The following is a 21,738-nucleotide window of genomic DNA, read 5'->3' as shown; positions in this document are numbered from 1 at the left end:
CAGGCTCAAGGAGAACAGTCTATTTTCTGCTGCAAGGGATTTTAGATAGTTTTAGATTAGACTTGTAAAACAAACAGAATTGAAGTAATAGCACAGAAGGAAACAGATTTCTTTAGAAGCTTGTTTTCAATTTGTGTCTGTTTCTGCACAAAACTTTCATAAATTTTACCTTCAATTCACCTTATATTCATTATCCCTATTATAAAGGTACTTAGAAATAGGACTCCCATTCAAAATCATGTTTAAACAAGCATATTGTTATTAAACTATTAATCAGGAAAAACTGTAACGCTTATCTGAGTCAGCCTGAACTTTTGCATGTTTTCTTGAGACAGTCCTGAGATTAAGTCTTCTAAATCTGTCAAAGTCAATTAAAAAAAAAAAAAAAGAGCCAGAGCATTAAAAACAAAGAGGTTGAACAAAATAAAAGTGGCCTATTTTTGGCATACAGAAGGGGGAGGGATTTCTTTCTAACAGAAACAACGCCCTCACAAGACCATGTACTGTATCAAGTCGTTAATAACCACTTCGCAAGCATTCACTGGGACAACTAAGGTGGCACAGAGGGAACAGGCTGCAAAACGTGGCACAGAAGGAGCTAGAGGAAAAAGACACGGGGCACTTAAGTGGTTCAGTCATCTTGTGAAACTTCACTGTCACTGACCCAGTATTTCAACTGAAGAGCTGCAACAGAACAAGGTTGCCAGACAAAATCCATTAGGGAATCAGTAACGCGATCCAGGATAAACCAGGCCCAGCCCTTCCCTCCATTGCATGCCATCCAAGAGGCTCAGAGCTCAGGGGCCAGTTTTGTGAACTGGATCGTACGTGCTCTGCCCTGCCGGAGCCGGCACAAGAGGCTCCGCACGCTGCTATCCCTCCTGCGGACCCACCGCTGCCCTCAGCATCCTCGCACGCATAGCTGGACCTCACCTGCCACCCAGGACTTCTGCCAGTGGGGTGTCTCCAAGTCCACACTGAGCATTCATGGGCTGGAGTCAACCTGGATATCGCCTCTAGGGACAAGCTCCTCAGGGCTATCCGATTTTACAACACTCATGTGCCATTACAGCTTGACCATGTTAGTGCCACCGAAGTTTCTTCCAGCTTATTCCAAGATACTACTGGCCACTCCTCTGTGGGCAACACAAAGCCAGCTCAGAAGTCCTATCAGAGCCCAGTATGATGCACTGCAAACGCCTAACAAAGTTGCTGTTAAGACTGACAAAACACCATTGATGTAAGACAAATTTTTCAGCTGTTAAGTTACAAATATTAGAAGTGTTAGTTTGCCAGATGTGGAATGCTCAACGAGAACGATGTACTTTAGATATACTTCAGGTACTTTAAGCTGCAACCCTAGAGCAGCTTAGTGAAGAGGAAGATAATACTGGAATCATTTAATTGAGGGATAATATTATGAAAATTGAGGTTTGCATTGGAACAGTGAATTTGCAGTGTCTTCCTCTAACTCTTCACAGTGTGAAATGCAATTATTTATGGTCTTAAACCTCTCAGTATTCATACAGAACCTTAATGTTCAAGAAAAAGTATATGTCAATTCAGGAGGAGGAAAAAAAGGCAACTTAAGCATTTTTAAAAGTTAACTTGGTTTTACTCAGTAACCTTCAAACGTACAAGCAGCCACTTACTGAGAAGTGCTGAATGCTCAACTTGCAATAGAAATAAAAGCAGAGGGCAGTCATGCATGTTGGCTGCCTCACAGCCAAGTGTGGATCTTCAAAACCTGTTCATATGTACATAGTGTTCATCTTACTATAAGTAGAAAGATACGGTTCTCCTTTCCAAGTGCTTGAAGTTATTGGCAGTCATTAACATTTACTGATCGCTATCAATGAAAATAAAGGCTTCAAATACTACTATGTAGATGGCAATTAAAGTTATTCCTTTCTTTTCAGATATATCTAAACCAGCATTGAGAACATGGCAGTATTCATACTCAATTTCCTTACAGCGTAAATATTTACTCCACAGAAAACATGTGTTCACAGCTAAGTCTTTTTCTGCATATATGTTTTCCCTTCATTACAGTCTAAAAAAATAGGAACTACCCCCCTTCTCAAAAACATAAATATATACACCAGTTACTTTGTGTAAAAATAACCAGGTTCCACTGTACCATTTCAGTCTTGCTTAAAAAACTGCTTTTTAATCAAAGAGTTGAAGCTTTTCCCTCCTGGAACCTCTTCCACCAAGGTGAGAAGCTAAGGGAATCCCACCCCCATCCTTTCTTTTAACCTCAGCCCACTACTTGAGGCTATTGTTTTATCTTTCTGAGGACTTTGCAACATTTATATTCCAACTCAAAAAATTCCAGTTTCAGATAAGCCAGGATGATCTTTTATTACTTTAAAGACTGGAGTTTGTCCTAAGTCAAATGGGAAGTTACCTCAAAGGCAACTTCTGATCATGCTCATCCCTTAAAAAAAATAAAGCCAGAAATATCAGATATTCGATGAGAAGAGTCTTGTCTAGTGACCAAGCAATAGCAGCTTTAATTAGCCCTAGACTACAAACCAAACAGGTCTCTGATGTGTGTGCGGGCGCAGCACTGGACTGCAGACCGCTTGTCTGGACTCCAGTTTTACACATAGCATCACAGAATTGCTTAGGTTGGAAAAGACTTTTAAGATCATCAGGTCCAACCGTTAACTTGACACTGCCAAGTCCATCACTAAACCATGCCCCTAAGCACCACATCTACACATCTTTAAATCCCCCCAGGGATGGTGACTCCACCACTTCCCTGGGCAGCCTGCTCCAATGCCTGACAACCCTTTCCGGGAAGAATTTTTTCCTAATATCCAATCTAAACCTCCCCTCATGCAACTTGAGGCCATTTCCTCTCATCATATCACTTACTACTTGGGAGAAGAGCCCAATACCCTCCATGCTACAACCTCCTTTCAGGTAGTTGCAGACAGTGATAAGGTCTCCCCTCAGCCTCCTTTTCTCCAGGCTGAACAGCCCCAGTACCCTCAGCTGCTCCTCATCAGACTTGTGCTCCAGACCCCTCACCAGCCTCATCACCTCCTCTGAACTCTCTCCAGCACCTCAATGTCTCTCCTGTACTGAGGGGCCCAAAACCAAATACAGGATTCGAGCTGGGGCCTCACCAGCACTGAGTACAGCGGCACAATCACCTCTCTGGTCCTGCTGGCCACACTATTCCTGATACAAGCCAGGATGCTGTTGGGCATCTGGGCACACTGCTGGCTCATGTTCAGCCACCTGTCAATCAACACCCCCACGTCCTTTTCTGCCACGCAGCATACATATGCATATATAGATGTGCGTGTATATAAGAATTTAGGTGAAAGTATCACTATTACTACCATAACTCATTTGGGCAGAATTCCTCTATGATGAGAAAATTAATTATATTTCAAAATTAATTTCAGTTATCTTTATATGTAACTTATTTTGATTTTCATGTACATATATGCATTACCTGTCACAATTTATATTTCATTTTATTTTTAGAATCCCTTCATCTCAAGACATCCTAATTTTTCATGTGATGAATACTCATGCTCAACTAGAGCAAACATTTACTTTAGAAGATTTGCTATCTGTAGCAACGCCAACAGAAAAAAAATACCCATGAAAAACACAGAATTATCAAGCATACGTTACACTCCACCTTCTTGAGAAGTGTGCACAATCAGCAAACCTACACTGTATGTATGTTGACTGCTCAAGACAACAAAATGGCTATTTAATCAAAGCGTCAGAGGCAGAACTCATCAGCCTACAGAACTCACTGCCAAAGTCCAACTTCAATCAATGTGCATTAAACCAAGCGTCATACTCAGGTCTTGACCATGAACCTCAGAGCGGTGCTTCCAGGGCAGCCAGTGGAGAACACACCTGGACTTTGTATTTATGTGTTGAAAATTACATTCCAAGCCTTGTAGATTTGAAATCATCATAATTATATTCCCAAATCAAGTATACAGTCCCCTACAGGTAATTGTTAACAGGACTATTTTTAAAATGTCAGTTATCTGGAATTTAAAGTATCATTTAGCCAAATACACACACACACAGCAGCATTAGAAGTTTTGATACAGTCTCAGAAAGAGAGAGCCAAGACAAAATTTGTTTCTAATTTTCTTTTCACTACAAAGAGAAAGCTCAACCTGTATAGTTGCATGGACCACTGTAAATAGTCTTCTATTGCTTCTACTTGCAAGAGCTGCACTAAGTTGTTATTTTTCAAGTATTAATTTTCCAATTCATTATTTTCTTGCCCACTCTAAAACTAAAAAGACGCATCAATATTTAATGAAAATGGGATATGATTGCATCTCCTGTAGAGCATGACGTAGAGTAGTCCCTTCAAGCTTCCAGTGAACCCTTAAGAGTGAAGTCTGGCATCAGCCCAGCGTTCTGCTCAAGAAATCCCTCTCCTTCCTTGCCCCAGTTGTGCCAACACAGCTGCTGATGCACACACGGTGCAGATGACCCCAGGACAGCCCCACCAACAACAGAACCAGCACAACCAAGCAGCAGAAGCCACAATGTGTAGTTCACCATTTCTTCAACCTGTGGCTCCTCAGACTGCAGACCAAGTTTTCAGTGTTGCCTTCTCCTTGGATTGAAACAGACAGCTCTGGCTGACCTTCCTGATGCCCTTTCAACGATTCCAAAGCCCAGCTCAACGCGCCTTCTTGCCTCTGCCCTCCAGTAGGGATGGGCACTGCAGATATAACTTAAAATGTCTCTCAGCAGAGTTAGGCATCCCCTCACTGTCACAGAGTCAGTGGGGCCCTTCATGCAGCTGTTCTACTGCGAACACCCAAAATGACACAGGAATGTTGGGATGGGGCAGGGGGGGAAATCAAAACAAAAACCCAAACCCATCATTCTTTCACATATCCCTTGGGGGGAGAAAAAAAAAACAAAACACCACAACCACCACACAAAACAGGTTACTGATCAGACACAGACTATAGTTAATTCAGTCATTCTATCCAGTGCTTCACAACTCATCAAGACCATCAAATAAGAGACAACCACTGTGCTGCCACTAAATCAACACCCCAGCTGCATGGCAATTATAACGTACAAAATTAACATGAATAGGGAATGGAACGTAACATCAGCATACTTAAAGCATCAAAAGACATGATAGGCTATAATTTCTGTATAGAGGATGGAGATAAGAGGGAAAAAAAAAAAGGAAACGTAACACAAAGCATATTAAAGTAACATGGCAGTGGAGTTAAGTTGCTAGTACCGTTCCAATAAAGCTTTCTTCTGGACGTCTACACGAACTCTCCCTCAGCCCAACTGTATCAGTTTCACGGGATCTCTTCTTGAGAAAACCACCAGAAAGTCCACCATTTTTTAGACAGATGCATAGAATAGCCTAGCAGTAAGGTAACTCCACACTGGAGCTGGAGAAACAGATATAAACCCCTGGTCTAAAAATCAGGCAAACCAGAAGCCTATGCAAAGTCCTAATAGCAGCATCAGGGAGCTGGTCTGTGTCTCTGTCCACAGGCAGACTGGCCCTTAATGCAAATAGAACATCCTGCAGACAACAGAACATGCAGCTCAAACCCAGGTGACTTTCACACAAGGTCCTATAGATGCAAGTTGCTAAAATGCTAGTGCTTTTGAAGTCAACTGACAGATTTAAAAGTGGGGAAAAAATGACTTTGTTTCAATATGTGAATTCTGTTCTGGCAAAACACTAAACAAACCAAGTTTAGAGCTCTGGAAGAGAAGTGCCCAAGCGCAGCTGCACCCCAGGTACGTAGTACTGAGCTGTGCAGCAATGGTGACACCTCGTGGTGCCAAACCCCCGAAACACAGACCTCTTCTCAAACACAACCTACCTTAAACCCCCCAGCGGGGTTCAGAGAAACGGCCTTTGCAAACAAGATAGCCCAATGACCTCTAGATCAGGGCTATCAAACTCATTTTCACCGGCAGCCACATGAGCCTCGCGGTTGCCTTCAGAGGGCGGAATGTAATTTTAGGACTATGTAACTACTCCTACATTTATACAGCCTTAAAATCACATTCTGCCCTCTGAAGGCAACCACGAGGCTGATGTGGCTGCCGGTGAAAATGAGTTTGACACCCCTTCTAAACCAGTATCTCCTGTAGAGATAGGAGTCAAACTTGACATCAATCACTGCCCCTGTTTTCATACCTCCTGTCTCTCACTGACCTGTCTTTAGAAGTGTTTTCCCATTCCCTGTTTCGTGGTATTGACAAGTACAGATGGGAAACAGTAGAACTGACTACGTGCAACATCTGATGCAAAATTGCTGAACAAATAGAGGAAGAAAAAGAAGACAGCCCAGCTTTAACATCTTTTGGTCAAAATGACTACAAAGAAATTACTCTAAACAAAAAGCTTCAGAGAAGCAAGTCAACAGTGCCAGTTACATAAAAATTAACATAATAATTCAATAATAATTCAATTCGACTATGTAGAAGTTTAGTTTCCTTCATTCTGGTATCTCCCATCCCCAACAGATGCTCAAATGCATTACTTTCTGCAACTCCACAAACACAAATCTCAGGTAATGTTACTCATCACACCGCACGTATTTGAGAAGTCAGTTTGCCTTCTCATTGCAGGGGTTAGTGTGTAGTTCTTCCATAGGATACAAGCATAAAAAAGCTGAGATACATATCTCTTTCAATAAGTGCTCGATATTAAATTTTTAAAAATTAAAAAAAAAAAACCACCAACAAAACCACACACAAAACACAACACACAAACCCAAACTTTAGATGCTGTTACAGAAACAAAGTGAGAAGGCAAGAAACATCTTTGTTGCTCTGCTTGGGTTTCAGGGGTTATGGGAGTGAATTCCAGGTTCCAGCAAGATGTGATTTGGGTTTCTGACAAAGCAGGGATCATTTCATGCAGTAGGGGAGATGACATTTCAAATTGGTTTGGGGCACAAGAGTTATTTTTCTAAGGGAAATGTCCCTCCAAGCTCCCATCTGTATTTCCTCCTCACATTCATACATGCATAGTAACTAATTTTTCAAGTGACACCTAAAATAAATGAAGTATTTCAAACAGCTAAAATGGCACCTGTCTATCATCTAAAAGATGAAAGACAAGTATCAAATCAGGACATTTAGTTTCCCATAATGTGCATGAAAACTATACCAGCTACATAGATCAACACTAAGGAGTCGCTGTATAATGAATAAAAAAAAAGAAATAGTGGAATTTTTGAAGGTAAATTCTAAAAACTGTCTTATTTCAGAAATGGAATACTTTGTCCATGATTTGAAAATCCATTAGGAATTTCTGAAATGGTTACCATAATATCCACAGAGTGACCACTCTATGGCCCCACAGATGCAGCCAGGAGTATTTTTTAATGAGTATATTCTGCATCCTGAGCTATTTTTACATCCCTTGAAGTGCAGAATCTCAGCTACAGAGCCCAAGGCATAGGCATGCTTCATTTGCTGCAGCAGCTAAAGGAAGGGGCTGAAGGCCAAAGAAAACATGGGGGTGCTTGTGCGCTAACTGGAAAGTGCAGAGAAATAGGAATGCTCAGGACTGGGGAGTTTTAAGAATGAGGGAGCACTGGTTTTACATAAGAAAGTGAAATAGTAGAGGATCTGGAGCAGGACTATAGAATTCAAGGGCAAAATCCCTTGGAAGAGAAGCAGCTTCACAAGGAAGAGACATGAACGAGGGACAGGGTGTATTAAGGAAAGTAAAGGAAGGGCGGAGGGGAGGAAAATCTCAAATTCATAGGGTGAAATTAACTCCAGGCCTGCTCTAGATGTAAGAGAACATGCAACGCATGTGACCACTGCCCCTCTTCTCCTTTAGCCCCTTCTCTTTGCTGGCAGGAGCACTAGGGCCAGTTTGTGACCACAAGGGACACTGGGCATTTGGATGGGCTGCTGGTACAAAAACCTCTCAGCAACATTCCCCTTCTGTGAAACTGCACAAGTACAAATTAACTCTCAGTGCTTGACAGCAGATATTTTTGGCCCTATTGCTTATTTCTTGGCAGCAAAGTTTAAGCAAAGTTAGATGTTTTTGTAACATCATGATTCAAATATATCCATAAAGCAAGCAACATTTTCAAATTGTTGTTGGCTAAGGTCATGTTTTGCAAACTTACAATTGGTAACAAGCGAAGCTTACCTATTTTTTTTGGAATTTTCATCTTTCCCTCTTTTAACCCCAAAAATTCTTGTAATCAGAGCACTAAAAAGAAGCGTAGATGAATTTCTTACCTAAAGGAAAAAGAACACGAACTATGTTTCAATAATTCCTTTGAAATGTACCAGTATTTTTTTTAAATACAGCCACTACTGCACAGTCAAAAAGAAGAACACCTGAGTGAAGGACAGAGCAAGCCTGCTGTACAGAGGTCAGCAAACAGAATTATTTCAGCGCATCTTTCCTCTTAATCGAGACGGCACTAACAGGAAGTTCAGATTATTTGGAGATGTCCATCTTTAATATAATGGATACATCCAGATTTCTAGTGGTCCAAACATTCACCATTATCCATGGTAGATCGTGAAATGTTCAACCTCAATATGCGACATGGAATACTCTCTTTTATTGATAAGCAAATTAACAGTGAGAATGAATGTAAATGCATTCCTTACTATAACAGCTAGGTGCGCTAACTCAAATTTTAACAGCCAGATCTGTTTTTATCTATAAGATAATCCTTGTCCCTACTTTTTGTCTATGTCAGCACTTCACATGACAGAAAAATGAAACAAAACCAAAAAACATGACCAAGACTGACTTTTTTGCACGTCTACATCATTCTGTATTGTACCTTAAAATTTAACACCATGTAACATTCCAGAAATCAAGGTACTGTCGTTTACAAACATGACCAAAGCTTCACTGAATAGAACCACTCTATTCCATGTTACATTAGAGAAGCAAAATTAAGAATTAACTTACTGCCCAGACAGGTGACATAAAACCTAAAATTGCTGCTTGCATTCCATCTGCAACATAAGGCATGATGTTTTCACCTAAACGTGTATCCCTAAACAGTGCCCGAAGGATATTTAAAGCATGAACCTGTAGGGGTAGAAGAAATATAAGAAATATATATATTAATTGGGACATATCTTAAACTTAATGTATGTTAATTATAGCAATGAACATGCAAATCAAAAATAATCCAGATGCACATTTACACCACTTTATTTCCATATTAAACACCAGAATACAGCTATTAAAAATACATTAAAATGGTGCAGCAGTAAACACTGCTAAAACCAATTACAGTTTAAAAATATATTCCTCTAACAAGTCAGTCCAGGCATTGTAAGCAAAGACCAGCATTCTTTTTTCCTTAGCTTATCATGGCTATAAAAATAACTTTCAAAGTTCAGGATCATCTTTTCCAACATTCTCGACATGCTGTAGATACTGTGAGAAAAAATAAACTACAACTCGCAGGAGGACAATATTAAGCCAAAACTGACAGCCAGGCTTGCTTCACCATATGGAGCATTTTCTGCTATTTCTCTACTCTCTGTAGGGGAAGGTGGTAATCTGTGCAGTTTCACAGGCTTTGACAAGGCTACAGAAATTTATACCAGCAGAAGATCTGGCAGAGCCATTAGAACATACTTCTATGTATTGTCAACAAATTATGGCTTGCATTTACAAACCGAAAGATTAAGTATTTGATAACAATGTTATGAAGATAAAGATCTTGACTCAAATACATTTTTTATGCATTCTAAATGTATATATTGACGTTTTAGAAGTTACTAAGTATGCATAAAATCACTTTTCATATAATATTTTACTGCATAAAATGTGATTAATGCAACTCATTTATTCTAAATGTAAACAAATGCTTGCTTGTTCATTTCCTTGTAAAAAGGAAATTACTCAACTTTTTGTTTAGAAATATACCACAGGAAGTAAACTGATCATAGAAATTCAAAATGAATACGACTATATTTTCTGCACTAGAAAAAACAACTGTGAAATCATGCCCAATCTGTTTTTAGTATCTTATGCACTTGCAAATTCCAGTGACTCCATAACCTTTGCACATGTAAACACATTTTAAATCTAGCTATAGATAATATAAACAAAGTATCCTTATTAAAAACACACACAGGTTTCCTTAACTGAAGTAACACAAACACGTTTTTGACATTTGCCTTCTCATGAGAGGCTGTATTTTACCTGTGGAATTACACTGGAGGGTTCATTCAAAGGTGCAGCCAAAGATATCAATTCTTTCATTGTCATTTTCAGCAAATCTGTTTTGCTCTTCTTTGGTTCTGAAGCCAACAAAGCCTACAGAAAGTTAAGAAAAAAAAACAACCACGGGTGTTTCTAGCCATTTTTCTTTACTACCAGCTCTTCTCCACATCCCTATATTTACCATATTTACCACTTTCTGACCATACATAAGGACCAAAGAAAAACTTGCAAAAAGCAAGTTTCAGTTTTAACTCTTAGTTTTGTTCAAAGCCTCTTAGCATTCAACGTTTCAGTAAGAAAACTTCAGTCATGCACTATCCATCCGCCTAAGAAAATTTGCTTGCATATAATGGATAATTTATCACACATCAAAAAAATCATAATATTTATTATAGTGAAAGTATCTGCCATTTATACATACTTACATTTCCCAGTATGGACTTTTTTTTAGTTTAATGACATACATATTTAAGATGACATGGGCTGACCAAAGAATAAATCCTGGTTTGCAAACTAGGATAAAACAAGCAGCACATTTTTAAAAGGAAGGAAGGGACGCATCCATCTCCAACAGTAGTTCAATGGGTAGGACACCCAGCTGAGATGAAAATACTCCTAGTCCTCTAAAATTCAGCACTGGAGTTAAAACAATCTCTCTCTGACTAGTAGCACTTGTTGAATTTGTCCAACTTGGAACAAATGGACAATCATACATCTCTTGTTTCCAATAAAAAATTATTATCCATTTGTGTTTTGGGGCCCAGAGTCTGTTCAGTATCACTTCAAGCAAGATATTTAATAGTACTTTACGTCACATAGGAACAACCAAACCATCAACTGCAAGCCAAATGAAGTATAGAGTTCAGGCAGAAACCCAGAAGTCGTCACTATCAGTTTATCAGTATCTTTAACGATGGGAGAAAGAGAAGGAAGGGAAACTAAAAGAAAGTATTCATTAAGTATAAAATAGAGGAGAATGAACTGAAGACTAAAGTTTCATACCCTAAAAATGTTAAAGCTGTAACTAGTATTTTCCCACCATTTCCTCACTCACTAATTGAGGTTGTTAACTTTGTATTATTAATATTAGGTAATAATATTTCTATTTTAAATAGGTCATTTAAAATGCTCATAACCTTAAAAATTACATATCATCATTAAAACAGATGTGTTTTAGTAAAACAAGAATAAATGTCACAGGAAGCAGATGGCAAAGAGACCACACTGAGTCTTGATTTTATGCATTAATAAAATAACCTTATTATAGTACTGTTAGGATATGCATTACCACTTGTATTTTAATTATCTAAATGCAACATGCTATTTAAGGCTTAACTCATTTTACTGAGTGCTACAGGCACATTCAGAACTACTGCCAAAGAACACTGTCGCCTCTCTTTACAATAAAATTACAATTCAAAAATAGATTATTTCAGAGTAATCCCAATGTTCATTTCAAACCTTCTCATTAATTGACTAGACTAACTTTGTGCTCTTCCAGAGCTGTCAAAATAGAGGCATCTGACCTGTTTATCCAAACAGCTACAGCACAGCGCAAGCTTTGCCATATGGCCTCACTAACGCAGGCCAACTGCAGACTACACACGTTTTCTGCAACAGGATCCCACTGTGTCCACCTAGTCCTCACATCAGACAGTGTAACGCTCAGGATTAACGTGAGCTAACGCCCACTGGATTCAACCTCTGTGGCGTGAGTGGGGAAACCAAAAGACCCATCACCAAATTTGTCTCGCGGACAACTTTCAGAAATAAATGGGAAAGAACCTTAACTGCTGAATGTGAAATAGAAAAGTGTCTCTAAAACCAATGCCCTACTTGTGGTCTCTGCTGCCAGGCACGCATGCATTCAGCGAAGCCAGGAGCAGGCTGTGAGCGACACAAGAGAGGTCAGACAGAAGCAGGCTGCCTCAACTTTCTCAGGGCGAGCTCGGAGTGGAAAACAAGCAAGATGAATTATTCTGGCAGGAAGAGCTTGCTCCCAGCAGCCCCACAGATTCCTGGAACGTGCTTGAGACTATACTTCAGCGAGTGGAGAAAGCTACAAATCGTGTATTTAATCTTGGACTCCTGTCTTAGAAAACTGGTTGGAAATGAAAATGACAGAGGTTAATTTAGGGGAAAGCAGTCGTGGCTGCTTTAAGGAATGGAAACGGGTAAGTGTAACTTGCAGGAGCAACTCTGCAACGGCTGAGCCCACGAGGCTGCAGATGAGCTGCTGCAGAGCACCACGAGGCATCTGGTTCCAGCAGAGATGAAACCAGCCCATGGATCAGTCGTCAGTTCTGAGTTCAGCAGAAGCCAGAGGCTGGGACGTGTGGAGCCGAGGGTACCGTGGGGAGACAGCCAGAGTGTGGTCCCACACCCCCCTACTCATTCACTGCACACCAGTCAGACTGACTGCTACTTGATCCTGCTTTTTTGCTGTTGAGGGGGCTTCCCAGTGTCTTCGTAGTGTTTTCTAGGCCACCATTTTACAATTCTGTGATGGTCTGTTCATATTTTACCACCTTCCCATGAAGAACCACAGACTTACATGGTTAACAGAGCCTTACTTAATCTGTGAATTAATTTATGAATTTGCCAGGATTATTACAGTGGCCACACAGAGCCTAAGCTCGGTCTTTTGAGATGCTATTCAAATCTACCTCAAGCATCAACAGAGCTGCAGCGCTAAACAGCATGAAACATGGTTTAATTACATGTGGCTTCTTGGTTGCACAAAGACAATTAAAATCTGTATTAAAAAAGTAACTGTTTGACCAAAGTGGTTGAAGTAAGAAAAATAAATAAGTGAATTCACCAGAAAGGACACCAAAAAAAAAAAGTCAGAGGTAATAATATTAGTTGGTACCTGGATATAGAATGGAATTCCTGCACTACGTCTGGTTGCACATAATGTAGACGAAGGATCACAAGATTTGATTTCTTCTAACACACTGCTTAGCCACTGCTCTGGCATTTTGTGCAGACTCTCGCTGTTACACCTACGTGAAACAAATCCACGAGAAACATGAAACAAATACCTAAGAAACTAGGACAGAGTCAAAAAAAGCAATTAGCGACTTTAAGAAACATTTCTTACTTTATGAGAACATCTCCAAGCATATACATTGATTTTTAAGAAATGAGACAAATTAAAAAGTAATTGTACATTTTTCCAATGTTGGTACAAATTCCATTAACTCAACTTTTTAAGTGCCACTAGGAAAATATATTTCACCGAACAGAAAACAATATTCTGTCCATCAGCAGTGCAACCATTCTCTTCTGCCAAGAACTATTACCCTGTTATGGAGAAGAAAACAAAGACATATGCGCATCAGTCACTGTGTAGGAAGTGACACTTCACAAATTTGTATCTTTGTTGTCGCACAGCAGCTGATGCATGAACTTTATGTTAAGTAATATATACAATTATGTTTATAACTATATGAAACAAAATTAAGCCCCTCACAGCAAGTACATATTATGTAAAAATCCCTGCAAACCACGGAGCAGTAGAACGAATGAACAAGACATACCACTGTTTTTAAAATACTTTGTCAGTCAAACTTTTGATAAAGCACCTAAATTGCTCTCCTGTCATCAAATACTCCTCCTCTGCAGTTATACAACTCAGCATTGCCTGAAAGCAAAGGACTTGCAAGGATAAGGAGAACTCAAGTCTATTTCAAGTGCTAGTGCTGATCAGTTCAATGAAATGTACACCCAGGGTGCAAGAGCAGCTCATTCATTCTAAACCAGCGCTCTAAAAGGATCATTCATTGTTACGAAAATTTCTATTAACGGGACATTGTTATTAAAACCTGTCACACTGGTTCAACACGTGGTTCAGAGTAGAATTAATCACTGTGGGCAACACAATTGCAATTATCTCAACCATGCAGGACTTGCCTCACCTAAAAATATAAACTATAATTAAGTACATGATTAAGTAGTGAGACCTTGCAGGAAGACTACACACAAGTTTTCTACCTAGGTGACTGAAATAAAGAAGTTAAAAAGAACAGCTAAAAGGCAGCACCTACAAATGGGAAAACCAAAATCCAATGGAAGGTCTAAATCTACTCTCTCTTTCTTTAACCTCCTCTTACTAAAGCAAGAATTTAGGTAGGCTAATAACCTGATACTGAAGAACAAATGAGGCTTTAATCTGTAGTGAAACCCTCCTTTCCTTATTTTACAAAATAAACACAAAATTAGTAATGCAGAAAACAGAGGTCACAGGAAGTGCCAGACAGGTCAGCAGAAGACACAGAAGACCTTGTGCTCTTCAGTAATTCCCTTAGGATTTCCACCACAGATTTTCTACTCTGCTGCCAGGCCGCCTTCTCGGTTTTTAAGGGCAGTACCTCTTCAAAACAGCAGACAGGATGCAAACCATCAGTCCAAAACGCAAGAGAAACACGGCTTCACTGGGATATGTCACCTTATACCACAGCATAAAAGAAAGGCACTTTCTGCCCCAAGCCTGTGACAGAAGCAATCAAATTAATTTGGAAACTAACAGCAAGTCTTCTTTTCTTTGACTTTTCTCTTTCTGTTGCTGATAATTAGCTACACCTGCTTACTTTCACGACATGTCCTCTACTTGCTTTTGGGTACACAAGGAGGATACAATTCTAGGGTTGAGGCCACACAAAACTTGTCGTGGATCTCCGCAGCTGGACTCCACTTGGCAGGTCTCTTCATCCACATCAACAGGTCCTGCAAAAGCTGCTACTTCTGGTCATGTCTGCGGCTGGTCTAAGCTCCCCAGCTAAGCAGAGTTCAAACGTCTTAGTTTAGCCATGCAAAGAACAGTGCTCGTCTCTCTTCGGTGTGTTATCTTAGTCTTAAAACAAACATCCCACGAGACACACACACATCTGCTGTGGCGCAGAAGAACACAAAGTAAAGCATGAAGGGAATATTTATAGGTTGCTTTGTACCACACTGAATATTTTATTCTTAAGTCAACTGAGAGGGTTTTTCCCTTTCAGTAGTAGCAGAAAGAGGAGAAATATATTGAAATCCAATAACTTCAGACTCCCTCAAAACTGTATTGCTTTGATCTTGCCACAAGTAATTCTATCTTGTTCAGTCACCCACCAAGGCACTTTTTTTTTTTTTTTTTAAAAGGTGAAAGAGTTATTGCTTTAAAGTTAGAAACATTAGAGACTATTGACTTTGCAATGGAGATGACTACTCCCTTAAGTTCGGCAGCTCCATCTCCTTATGGTCTGGCAAGAAGAATATTGTTTTAAGAAGCAGGTGGCCCTAAATTTCAAGAATAATGAAGCCTTACAATGTAAAAATGGTGGTCTCAAGCTCAAATATCATTTGCCAGAATGAAATTGTAATTATTTTTACCAGATCAAACAAATAGTGTTGATAATTAAAATATAACATAGTAACTCGATACACAAATTACTTAAGATGCAGTACAGTAAGTGTTTTTCCACAAAGTTCTGTCTGCCCGTTATAACAATTTCATACATGCTCAAAACCCCTTCTGTGGTCAGTATCAATGAGTACAAAAAGCCTGGCAATCCAAAGTTAAAGCTAAACCCAACCCCTCTCCTTAACTCATACAGCTGTCTTTTCTCCTATCCAAAATTAATAGTGTATTAAGAACAAAGGGTCGATCTTGGATTTGGCCTTCCTGGATGTCGGTGGTTTGTGGCATAAACTTCATGTGACCAGCAGCATTTTCTACATGGGTACAGCCAGAGTTTAGTGTTTCCAATCGCTGTAATCAGTCCCTATCTGGAGAAAGAGAGGTTTTCTTTCACCGTCTTTCCTCTCTCGATAGAACTTTAAATATTATTCTTATTCACATAAGTAATGTGATTCCTACTCTTTATAAATCTGATCTCCATACTGTCCCAGCACTTCTCAGACAAATAAGGAGACAAGAATCCAGCCTCAGAAACACATTACTGTTCAAGGTATGTCACCTTAGAAAAAGTCTACTTTTAAGAGCAACTCCTCTGAAACTACAAAGGCCTTCCACTTGTATCACTGTTTTCATAGCATCTGCTCTAAATGAAGCAAAAGTTTTCCAAATTATGTAGGCGCACTGAGAAAGGTGCTCTTTTGTGGTTTCTCTAGCAATAAAACAGAGCGAAGAGAACCTTGGGTGGCCTCAAAATTCCAGAGACAATGTCATTACCCCTATCTCACTCTTCCACCAAGCACAAAAAAAAAAAAAGGGGGGGAAAACATGAACAGGGTTAAAAATTAACATGTCTTTGAACTGAGCAGTGCCTTAATATTGTATCCTGTACTTCATTATATAGTCTACTCCCCAACTCTACAAGCATCACAATAAATAAGAACAGGGATTTTTTTTCCCCTCTAGTTTTTTTATTCTCTCCTTCATTTTTTAGACTCTTTCATTCACATCTATGATTACACTTTTGCCAAAAGGTTAGTGACAATTCTACGACACGTCACCAGAAAGTCCATCAACAATTTTTAAATTTTACAAGGAGTCTTCCCAGCAGACTGTAGGGGCCTGGGAAGGCAAAGAGTTACAGTCACTTCGGAGCAACAAAATGAGTCAGAAGCAGAGTTCACTGCAAAGGTTTAGGAGGGTGTACTCCCAGTTCCCCAACAGAAATATTACAGAAGGTCAGACACTGACTGAGTGCAGATGAATAATTTCCACTGATACTGGATTAAACATTTGTAAAAATCAAAGTTTTTTCTTTATCATTACTGTTTCCCAGAAATAGTATAATATAGTCCTAAGTTGCTGCATAACACCTAAAATTGTGTTCACTGACTTTAAGCTCCACTTAAAATTGTTCAAAATACGTTATTCCTAAATAAACACATTGCGCTATATGACACAACTCTTCCCAAACCTTCACCTTACATTCTGCAACTTTAGTGAGGCAAAGCACTTATAGCCATAGCTATGCAACGCCGTAATTTTGATCTTTACAGCAATTTTTATATCCTACTTGCTCTCTAAGAAAAGCCTCACTAAATAACATAAAAGCAAAACAGACAAAACACTATTTGAAACAGAGAAATTATATGAGTATTCATATGTGTTCCAAAAGATTCAAGTTTAAAATAGATGCCCAAAGCCTTCCAGAGTACTTGCCCTAACCACCATCTTACTGAACCAAACGAGCATTTGTAATTTCTTGGAGTCTATGACAGCAAAGTATTAATGAGGGAAAAAAAAGGCTTATTTCATTGGTATAAATGCTGCTTGTTTTGTAACCGCACAGTTTTCTGAAGGTGCTGTCACAGACAACGTTAAGCAGGCACGACAAAGGGAGCACTACATTCTTAGAAGGAATATTGAACCAGGAAAAGGAAGAATGGGAACTGGCATACTTAAGAGTAGACTCAGCAATTTACATTCAAATGTCAAGAGAGAGATTGAATTTCATCAGGTTGCTAAGAAATCTCTGTGGAGGAAAGATTTTTCTTTCACCACTAACTCAGACAGGTCTGAATACCATTACTCTGTCTAGAAAGAAGTCTACTTTTGGTTCTTATAAAGACTGGTATTTAAGAGTTGTACAGCTAAAAGCAAGCTCAGATAGTAACATTCCAGCATATGGTTTTAAGGAAATGTTTGGCTATAAAAATGAAGGACCATGTTCAACTAGAGTCTTTCATAAAACCACAGGAAAGGGATTTGGCACAGTCCTAGCGACATTTTTCAGTGTGTCTCAGGGAAAGAATGAATTAGTGTCAAGGATGCTTCTGTAGGGCTCGAGTTCAATTCTGTTCAACAAGGTATCATGTTTAAGCTGTACATTACTATAAGCTGCCCCAAAGCCTTCCTCCTCCGGTATTTGTGGATGCAGCAATAAATGAATATAGATTCAGGTACGTGTGCTGCAAGACTATGCGTGACCTTGTGGCTACGGAGAGCACTGGAATAGGCTGCCCAGGGAAGTGCTGGAGTCACCAGCCCTGGAGGGGTTTGAAAGGCACACAGACGAGGCTCTTGGGGACATGGTTTAACACTAGAGTTAGGTTATGGCTGGACTCGATGACCTTCAGGGTCTTTTCCAACCAGAATGATTCTGTGAGAGAGGCAAGCCAGCTTGGCCTTCATCAAGAGACTTAACTCGCCCGTTTTGGACAAGAGTCCCAAGATAATCCTCATGTCCCAGGAGTACCGAACCAAAGAGTCATTGGCTATTCCAATATGAGTTTCCTTTCTTCTTCACTTTAAATACAAATATTAGCCTTGAGACCCATATTGCCCAGAAAATATATTTTTTCATTGAAACAAATATATTTCCACAGAGCTGCTCTCTTGGTTCTTGTAAACTGCTTTTTCCCAAAGGAATACTTGCTCTATTTGAAATACCTTATCTTTAAAAAGACTAAGCAGTATGTGTCACCAAAAACTTGTTTTGGAGAACTGTTAATTCAGAAGATATATAAATATAATTGTGGGGGGTTTTTTGTTTGTGTGGTTTGTTGTTGGGTTTTGTGTTTTGTTTTGGTTTTTTAATGATGATGCATATTTATACTGCTTAATGTTCTAATAACTGCCAGAGAAGCAGAGTTCTCTTGAGCTTGGCTCTTTATTTTACAACACCATAAAGCTTCTCTTAAGTCAATTATGTTCCGTTAAACACAATGGCAGAAAAAGAGAGATGGAACAAACACATCAGGAATTTCTCTGAAGCCTGGCTAGATTTGCTCTGCTCTATTTGCCTCAGCATTTAAAAGAAATTTTAAAACTGAAAAACAGCTAGTCTGCCATGCAGAGAGTCTGCTATAAACCAACAGCACCTTTTACATGTTTTCCAGCATTTCCTACTTTTTAGTTTGCCTTTCCTACAACATTTGTTCTAGATAGCCCTGCATATTGACTGCAGACTGGTGGGGCTGTACCTGTTTGGTTCACTTCCTTTCTCCCCTCAAAACAGCTGGTGGTAGTAAAAAATTTTTAACAAACCAACCACCCAACTACAAACAAACAAAAAAGAAAAAGAAAAACACATCACAAACAACACCAAAACCAACAGTATTACTCCAATGGCCAGACTCTCTCCAAGCTGATGGGAGGAATAAATCCTTTGAAACTAAAGTATCTCATACAACTTAACCACGGAATTAATTTTACATCAACATATGTTTATATTCACATTCAACATACCTATGGATAACACCCTTCAATATTCAGCAATTGTTTCTATGCATTCAATACTGTTAATAGCTTACTTTATTGGAATACTATATTAATTTAATGAACATTCAAAGAAATGCTGCCTGACATGAAAACACTAGCTACTGGCACAACACTTCTTAATTTGTTACTATACGTCTCAAAAGAAGACCAGTGCTTTAACTCGTTAATGTTTTGTTATCTGAACCTACTTCTGGCTTTGGAAAAAAGTGAGTTTCACACACAAAACTAAGTTTAGATAACCACAGGAAGTCTTAAATTATTATATCAGAGGTCTGCAAGAGAAGCACTGAAAAGAAGTTTTTTGCTGTTGGAATGGGGGTTGCTTTTTTTTTTAATTAGGAAAAAAAAAGTCATTATTGCAAGTGCAGCATCCAATTCAGGAGACTGAATGAAATAGTGCACAGTGTGCTGAAGTATCTACAAACAGCAGCCAGAAATATGCAGCAGCCAGCAGAACAATGCTTTGTACTTGACTTGGAAAAATCAAAAGCCTAAAATGTCTGCTTGTAGCCCATTCAAATTAGATTTGCTCATTGACACGTCAACACCGGGTGTTTCAAAAAGATGAATCCAATCTGAAGTCACTAGATCTCTGCAACCACGAGCCGCCCTTGAATGAAATTCTTGTAACTTGAAAAGGTGGGGCACGGAGTTTCAAATGATTACCACTTGATAACTCATTAAACCATTTGTAAATTTTCACGTGATTGTAACACATTGCCATCGTGAAACATACTCCTTTGAAATGAGTTCATCTTTATGAAACACCCTGTATAACCATTTCTCTAGAAAGTTGCCCAGATATGTGGGACCACCTCAGCTATTGTCCATTATACATTTCCAGCTATTAATCTTGGCAAGGTGCTCACTTGCTGTAGGAGCTGCTCTTTCAATACTCGGAGCACTGAAAACACCAAATATCCAGCCCAGCAGGGAAGTTAATAACAAGCCCATACAAAGGCTGCCACCAGGCAACCATCTGACACATCACCTTAAAACCTCCTGAACCAAGTTTTCACAGTATAGAAAAAGAACACAACATTTACAGAAATGTATGTAATGTATATAGATAGGCAAAAAGATAAGCAAGAACAGTATCACACGTCAGTTTTTTTTCTTCTTTTTAAAGCAGATAATCAAGCATAAAGTAAGGTTGTGTGACCTCTCAACAAACTACTCAGGCCAACTTAAAATGCCTCAGATTGCTAGCACATATAAGGAAATAATGTACCTTCTACAGATACAACACCGACAGAACCGGGGTTTAGAGTTTTAACGTCTCACTGGCATAGAGAACAAAGGCCAGAACATGTCAAATACCAATTTCTGAAGCAGTGCTGGTACCCAAACGCAGCTGCCCCACCAACATCCCGTATACGAGACCAGCCTCTCAGTTTTGTTGGGAAAACTGTCTGAGGAGACATGCAGTGAACCTGGTCGGGCAGCTGCTCTGTACTAAAGACACCAAGCTGTTTCCATCACCAGACTTATTTTTACTTTAAAAAAAAAAAAAAAGAGAACAAACAAACAAAACTACCCCTCTTCCTTCCTCTGCATCCCCCAAAATAAACAAGAAACAGATCAGTGCCTCAAACTGGCCCACTTGGGGCAAAAGGGGAACATTGGTTACTTCACTTGCCATTGGTGTGAAAATACGTGTACCGCAAATTGAAAATTTGACTGGCCTTTCCAAAAAGTACATTAAAAAACAACACCCCATAACCCACAAAGTCAGTAGATATTTTGATTTGTCTTATTAAAAACTGGATATGATACAATCATCCTGTACCACCAAGAAACATTACCAACATTTGAAATGGGTAACTAAGCATGTAATGGAAATTCCAATGCTCTTGCCCTGATCTCAGGACAATTCTACTCACTTAGAGCTTCTAGGAAAGTATAAAGTTACAAGGGCAAGGAAGGAAAAAAAAAATTAAAAGGCTGCATATCACATCTTGTGATACACTGCCAGGTAGTCGTCCATATGTCAGAATACACAACTCAATGACAAGTAACAAAAAAAGTTTCCAGGAAAACACCCTGGCTGAAACAAAAAGTCTGGCATTTATTTTCATAAAGGGCTGGGAAAGGGGGTAGGGGGGGGTGGTGGGGGGGGTGGGTGGAAAGAATTCTACACTCCTGCTTTTCCCAAGAGCTTTTGAGAGCTGTTCAGCAAACTAACACACCAGAAATGATGAAAAAATGGAGCAAGCACTAAATGTCTGTATGGTCTTCCAGTGCCTGAGCACCATCTCTAACCCTAAGTATTGCAGTCCACGTCACAGATGTCATGTAACTAACGTCATAATCACACCTACCCCAAACTCAAAATCCA

At 39.4% G+C, this 21,738-nt stretch overlaps 1 protein-coding gene across 2 annotated transcripts in view; it reads right to left on the bottom strand.

Moving 5' to 3' along the window:
* THADA (THADA armadillo repeat containing) overlaps positions 1 to 21,738 on the bottom strand; it is a 167,210-nt gene that overhangs the window by 121,351 nt on the left and 24,121 nt on the right. For both annotated transcript variants that reach the window (XM_065631876.1, XM_065631875.1), the window contains 4 exons: positions 13,095 to 13,227; positions 10,202 to 10,315; positions 8,951 to 9,073; positions 8,168 to 8,259 (listed from right to left, as the gene is read on the bottom strand). In XM_065631876.1, the coding sequence (XP_065487948.1) occupies positions 8,168 to 8,259; positions 8,951 to 9,073; positions 10,202 to 10,315; positions 13,095 to 13,227 (462 nt within the window). The remainder of the gene's footprint in view (positions 1 to 8,167; positions 8,260 to 8,950; positions 9,074 to 10,201; positions 10,316 to 13,094; positions 13,228 to 21,738) is intronic.

This window comes from Caloenas nicobarica, chromosome 3, assembly GCF_036013445.1.
Source record: "Caloenas nicobarica isolate bCalNic1 chromosome 3, bCalNic1.hap1, whole genome shotgun sequence".
In the NCBI taxonomy this organism is placed as follows: domain Eukaryota; kingdom Metazoa; phylum Chordata; class Aves; order Columbiformes; family Columbidae; genus Caloenas; species Caloenas nicobarica.
This window is presented reverse-complemented; position numbering and strand designations above follow the sequence as displayed.